At 41.0% G+C, this 6930-nt stretch overlaps 1 protein-coding gene across 10 annotated transcripts in view; it reads left to right on the forward strand.

Annotated features, from left to right (window-relative positions):
* Nucleotides 1-6696, forward strand: part of prdm16 (PR domain containing 16) — a 179022-nt gene extending 172326 nt beyond the window's left edge. For 9 of the 10 annotated variants that reach the window (XM_032520651.1, XM_032520653.1, XM_032520654.1 and 6 more), the window contains 4 exons: nt 106-277; nt 3108-3365; nt 3846-4026; nt 4765-6696. In XM_032520651.1, the coding sequence (XP_032376542.1) occupies nt 106-277; nt 3108-3365; nt 3846-4026; nt 4765-4899 (746 nt within the window). In that variant the 3' untranslated portion in view covers nt 4900-6696. The remainder of the gene's footprint in view (nt 1-105; nt 278-3107; nt 3366-3845; nt 4027-4764) is intronic. The other variant, XM_032520658.1, reaches the window with a different exon arrangement.
* Nucleotides 6697-6930: the final 234 nt, after the last annotated feature.

The raw sequence follows: 6930 nt of genomic DNA on the forward strand, positions 1-6930 counted from the left end.
TGTGTGTGTGTGTGTGTGTGTGTGTGTGTGTGTTCGTGTGTGTGGCTGGTGTGCATGTCCATGTGTGTTTGTGTATTGTAAATGTCTGCATGCTTTTCCCAACAGTGAGCCAACAGTCCGGGATGCTTTCCAACCTAGGAACCACCATCTCCTCCCCAAACTCCGAGCCAGACAATCATGCACTTTTAGATGAGAAGGAGGACTCATACTTCTCAGAAATCCGCAACTTCATTTCCAACAGTGAGATGAACCAGGCCTCCAGCTCCTTGGACAAGAGGTAACCGGAAAACTTGCTCTCACGGACCACATTCGTATTAACATTTGTGCAAAGACCTTCAGTGATTATATTTGACCCATGAGGCTAACCCTCTTACTTTTCATGGCGGCTCTAATTCTTACACCAAAATCATTTTAAACCTAACTGCAATCCTAACTCTAAAGCAAAAATAACTGTTGAAATGTCCCTACTTTGAAGACATTTTTTATATCTCTCCCCTAATCAAGACATGTAGACCTGGCAGGTATGAAAGAGCAGGGACTTCCACACCAGCTTTGTGAAACAACAGTTTTGCTCATATTTTTTTAGCCCTGTCCTTCTCCCTCTATACAATAACATACATGCTAATACTTGGTGCACAGTGCCCTCTCGTGGCTTAAATGTGTATGGCAATAGTCACCAACCTCAGTTGGTTTCCCAATTCTATACTGCATATTAACAGTTCATCTAACTGCAACTTTTAAAAGCCATTGCTAGTTAAATTGAACAGAAATAAAACAAACAAGCTCTTGCTTCAGCTCCTTTGCTCCCATTCATTTTTCACCTTTCTTCCAGTTTGATACAGTACATTTCAGCCATGTCAAAAGGTTTTACTTGATATGTCTTTGTGAAGAATTGCAATTCATACCTACTGTATGCCACTGTAGTTGGTAAATTAATCTGCTTACCAGTATCTCTGGCAAGAGTGATCATCTTGTGTATTTGCTCTTGAAAACTATAACTTGTAAAATTATGAAAATGGTTTATTTTTAAGCCAAACAGTCACTCTGGCCAGGATGAATAGGCCAGCTCCCTGTTACAAGTCCTGAAATGCTTTCATTGTTAATACCTCAGTTGGTGGGAAGCTTCAGAGGTTTCAGGCAAGAATAGGGCATCAGAAAAGAAAAGGAGAAGGAAATGATTTTTTCTTCCAGTCAGGGGTTTGCTTCTATCCTTGACTCTTTATCTCACTCTCATTCTCAATGTGAATTCCTTTCTGGTAGTCTCACTTTGTCTGCCTCTTCCTCCAGCATCCCCCCCTCTTGTCAACATGTATTATGGCCAGCAGACCCAGTGGCAACTTAGCCCCTCTGCCATCTGGGATCAATACTGAGTCTCATCCACAACAAGCTGGCCTGACATTTTAATATCTGTAATTGAGACTAAGTATTATGGTTTCTGTCCTCCTACCAGACAGCCCGCTGTTTAATCTCCCTCTGAGTGACTGAAGTCAAACGCCAAACACACATTCATGATGACTATCTGTAATCGCTCTTAACCGCCCTCGCAAAATAGTTTCTCTTCTCTTTCAGCATCATAGCCAGTTAAAATAAAAGTCCCTGGTAGCTCTTGTTTTCAGATGAAAACTTTGGTTGACCAGTTTCTAAGCTGGGGACTGTGGAGATGCTGAGGCAGCACTGCTGCTCTGAGGGTGGGAAGTTTCAAACAAACAAGTTAGGGGGTTTAGATGAACACAGATTTTAAAGCATTGCAGTGTTAAGGGACTAAGAAGTATCTTCCTCCTCTGGACTATAAGCCAGGTCATAATTAGGGCCGGAACAAGGACCCTGGCTATGGCTTGAGCTCTATGGTTTAGATAAAACTACAGTTGGGGCTGGTTCCTTGTCTGGGACTGGGCTACAATGGTTGGCATTTTGGACCCTGAGGGCGACTCAAGTTGAGGCATTTATCTAGGAGATCCACTGATGATGGAGTTCTTCCCCCATCCACTCGCTATATCCGTACCCCCAGCCCGCTAACACAAACACCCAACTGACGTGTTTAGACTAAATGACAAAACCCAGGGCCCCCTATGTCAGAGCTACACTTTTGTCTCCCCCCGCCAACCAGCTCTGCAATTTGACTATAGTAATATTTAATCTAGATTGAAAGAGGAGAACCCCCCCTCCCCCAAAGTCCCCCTACCCGTATTTACCCACCCACTGTGTGTGACCCAATCCTGTCCCTGTGCACCCTTTCCCAGAGGTAATCCTGTCTTAGTTGATAAATGTCCACTGTGTGGCAAAAAATGGAAGGGGTAAATTTGCCGTCCCTGAGGAAATGATATCATGAGCCATGACATCGTGAAGGTGTGTGGGGTGGGGGGGGGGTTGCTGGCTGGAAAATGTACAGATGGCAGGTCATAATGGTGGTGTGCTGATAGCCTGTTTGCAGATCAGCCATCGTCTTTCCTCAGTCACACAAAGTACGTTCCACCATTACATGGCGTACAGGAACCAGTCTGAAGCAGGCCATCTCCTGCTCTGTTTCTGAGGAGCAGGCCAATTAATCATGTGTGGGCCGTTTGAAAAGCGCTCCAGGCAGACTCTCAGCTCGCCATGTTGTTTGTGTGGACACTGGAGTTGGACTGTCATGTCTTTAGATGGTCAGGACATGGTAACAGCCGCACAGCTCGAGACTGACTGAGAACAAACTAAAAGAAGTTGTTCTCACTTTTTAATCATTGTTTGTAAACAATAAAAATAGCACTCAGTGATTTAAATTTGCAAATAAGGCTTGGTTATTGACAATTTGTTAACTATATATATATATATATATATATATATATATATATATATATATATATATATATATATATATTTGAGTGCCAAAAAACACTTCAAACAGTTTTTTTTGCCTCTCATAATTTTTTTCAACTTTGCTTTTTTGCTTTTGTAACATGCAGTGCCACACACCAGTCAAACATAACTTTACATGAGCTCTAACTGGCTGTTTCTTATTCTGAAATACCAATGTCTTATTACGGGAAGAAAAGGACAGTCGTTTCAGAAACAGTTGCCAACATCACTAACACTTCCTCTCTACTTGGACCTTTGATCCCTCTCTGCAGATCAGACCAGGCTGAGGAGGAACGCCCACCCAGCCACAGTTTGTCCAACTCCAAGCTAAGGCTCCAGGGGCTGGAGGAGGAGGAAGAGGAAGTGGAGGGCGATGATGAGGAGGAGGAGGAGGGCAGCCTAACAGAGAAGTCTCACGACGAGGCGCCAGAGTCCCCGTCTCATGTCACAACAGGAGTGTATGAGGAAGACGAGGAGGAGGAAGAGACGGACACGGCTCCGTTAGCTATGAGCTATGAACACACTCGCAGGTATTTATTTTTTGAACTATATAGTAAACCAAATTACACCAACAACAAGTCTAGTCTACACACAACTACAACCAAAGCTATTATATCCCATGCTTTGTATCTGTTAACAAACCTTTAAACAGAAACAGCCTGTCACACCTTCTTTCATTATAACTAATGCCAAAATTAAACATTAGACAGAAGTAAAACATTGATTGAACAAGGGTTCCCCAAACAGAACTAAAACTAAAAAAAAGCTGTTTTAGCTCCAGCTTCTATTCTAATCTCTTTTTCCTTCTCCGAGTTTATTCCCTCTACCTGTCCTCTTTTTAATCGTACCTCTCCTTTTTTCTTCTCTTCATGTTTTCTGTCACCTTAACGTCCTCCTTTTGTTTTCCCTCACATAAACTCTCCATCTTTTCCCTTCCCTACATCTATCCTTTACCATTTACCCGTCCATACTGCCCTGTTTCTGCCATCTATCAATCCCTCGGTGAGCAGGTGTATAGAGGAGGAGGGCTCTCTCTTGGACCTGGAGGGTCTGCCCAGCTTTCCCAAGAGCCTGGAGGGCTTACGTAAAGCAGCCAGAGACAAGCAACCTTATGATGTTAAAGACATATTTAACACTTCACTAGAGTCGGAGGCATTGAAAGAGACATTGTACAGGCAGGCTAAAACCCAGGTATGTGACTGGCTTTGGATATTGACTTAAAGGAGGAGGAACAGGAAAGACATGTTGTTCTCATAAAACAGGAGGAAGGACAGAATACCGAGATAAGGGATGAGATGGATCCTTTCACATTTTCAGATGCTTGAGGAAAGAAAAGGCTGTTAATTTAGTTAACAATGGCTGAAACTGCACCTAAATAGTGTCCCCCCCTCCCCCCGTCTTTTCCTCTCACTTACTAACATATTACCTGTAAACTGCTCTTATCTTTTTTTTGATCTGCAATCTTAAAACAGTCTATTATTGTTAATGTATTAATATAATTATAAGGTATAGTGTCAAGAAATGAAAGGACAATTACAGTTTATTACAACTTGAGATCTGGAAACATGGTAACATTGCTACAAAGAAGTTCAATGGAGCAAGAAAACACAAGCAGTCAGTCAATCGTAAAAACAAATCGTTAAATATAGTTATAGTTATAGTATAGTATGTCGTAAAATATGTTATATAATAACTCATACTATAGTATGTCAGAAAAATGTCATAAGAAATCATGAAAAGTCATGGTATGAAGTTTAAGAAAAATCATAGAAAATAATATAGTATAGTATGCCATAAAAATGTCATGAAAAGGTCAGACTTTTAGTATGTCATAAAAATGTCATTGGACAAAGAGAAATGTTACTAAAAGTGAGTGTTTGAAAAAATTTGAGTTTCCTCTTGTTAAAAGTCATCTGTCTTCTCCTGCAGGCTTATGCAATGATGCTGTCTCTCTCAGAGAACAACCCTTTGCACGCGCCCTCCCAGAACTCTCTGGACGCTTGGCTGAGCATGGGAGGTGGACCGTCTGAGACGAGCAGCTTTCACCCACTCAACCACATCTAGACAGAGAGAGAGAGAGAGAGAGAGAGAGAGAGAGAGAGAGAGAGAGAGAGAGAGAGAGGGGAAGTGGGAGGAGAAACATTAGTTTCGCAAATGGATAGAAACAAGAGACTGAGTGGACATGAGTAGTGAGAAATGTGGAGACCAGAGAAGAATTCAGTGTCACATACATTCAAGATAGAAAGAATATGTTGGTGTGGATATGCGTGTTCATGTGTGTGTGTGTGTGTGTGTGTGTGTGTCTGTTTGTGTGCGCGTGTATATGTGTATGAGAGGAGGGAGAGATTGTCCCTAGGTGAGGCGTCTCACAAGATTGTCAAAATGAAAGCACTGCTAAGCTCCTGTTGATGTGAAGGACATGATGAATGCTTCTCAACAGCATTGAAACTCGGCATTACTCTGATCCTCCCCAAGTCCACAAGGCTCACTCCAGCACCACAGAGACCCTATGTAAGGCTCTCATAAAGACACTTAATGACTAGTACGTCTCTAAAGTCTGTGTACACCGCCTACTTCAAGCACTGCAGCATCAGCCCTGCATTAGCACTGCATGTCCACAAGGTGGTGTTGTTTCACCAGGAACATAGTGGGCGCGTGCACTATTGTCTCCAAGTTTTTCCCCACCAATCACAGGTGATTCATTTACTGATCTTGTTTCAGTATATCTGCAGAATCAACAATAGCACCACACTAAATGTTACTTGAGGAAATGACAGTAGACTGTTGATTTTTGATTGATTACATGGAAATGATGTTCAATGTTCAAATGTGCACAGCGACTGGTGATTTTGATGAGTTATGTGGGACACTAGCCATTGTAATTGGTTACCCAATTTGATCATGCTGAAAATGAATTTAAATCATACTCGAAAAATGAGGAAAGTCTTTCTCTGCTTGTTTATTTCGTCGTCATTTGTTGATTTTATTTACTTTCTCTCCTATTAGATACCACAGTATTGTTTTGTTGTAGGCACCACAGTGCTAAATTGTTAATATAATTATTTTAGAGAAGGACCAAAATTGTATGATATTGTCATATGATGTACAAAATAACCTAGATGTTCATAGCAAGAGTGGTATGTGCCAAATAACCCATAGAAAATGTTTTGTTCTCTGACAATCATTTCATTTCCAAGGGGCTTGCATTTGCTGTCATAGTTTTTTTCTTTTCTTATTACGCTCTTATATATTTGATTTCAGAAGTGTGTGTGTGTATGTATTTATTTCTGGTTGTTTTGTCATGACTGGAGGGGTGAAAATGAAGGCATGTCATTTTATTCCTCTTTTCTTGATACTGAAGGAATGAACGCCAATCGGAACGTGAGAGAGATTCAGAATCTCTGGTTTTGATGCGTTAGTGTGCCAAAATGGAAAGAACCCATGAAATGAATTGTTTTTATTTATAGTGAAAAATAGCTTTAGTTAGCTTTAGATCCCATTTGGCATTGTAACGTCCTGCAGTGTTTAGTTTTTTTCTTCTTATTTCAGTCCAACCATTTTACCCAGTATGCTGAATGTGTCTTGTTCAAGTATTAAGGGGGGCGTGCAGACTTGGACAACTTTTACTGTAAATGTCAGAAAAGGGCATTACATTTTTATTATTGAATCTGACCAGTTTCTTCCACATCAAGCTCCCTTTCCCCTCTGTTTTTCATTTGATACATGTAGGGTAAACAACGAATACTCTTTTTAAATTAGTTACCTATATTACATGGTCCAAACGTGTAAAACATACAGCCACATCTGCATGAACATCTGGTCTTCAGATTATGCAAGATTGAAGGCGAGGACTCATAAAAGCCAAAAAAGTAAAACCCCATATAGTAAAAATGGAGATCATAATTATGCTGGTGGGTCCTTCTAACACATCCTTACAATGTTCATTTTCGACAGAGAAAACAGAAACACTTGATCACGAGTTTACCTTTATATTCCCTGTTTTTCTGAGATTATCCTAAACACTCATTCCATGTGGTCTACAAGGTAGCTGTGCCATGGGGGGCATGAGTCATTAACTGTAGATAACTGTAGATA

The sequence above is a fragment of the Etheostoma spectabile genome, chromosome 7 (assembly GCF_008692095.1).
Source record: "Etheostoma spectabile isolate EspeVRDwgs_2016 chromosome 7, UIUC_Espe_1.0, whole genome shotgun sequence".
In the NCBI taxonomy this organism is placed as follows: Eukaryota; Metazoa; Chordata; class Actinopteri; order Perciformes; family Percidae; genus Etheostoma; species Etheostoma spectabile.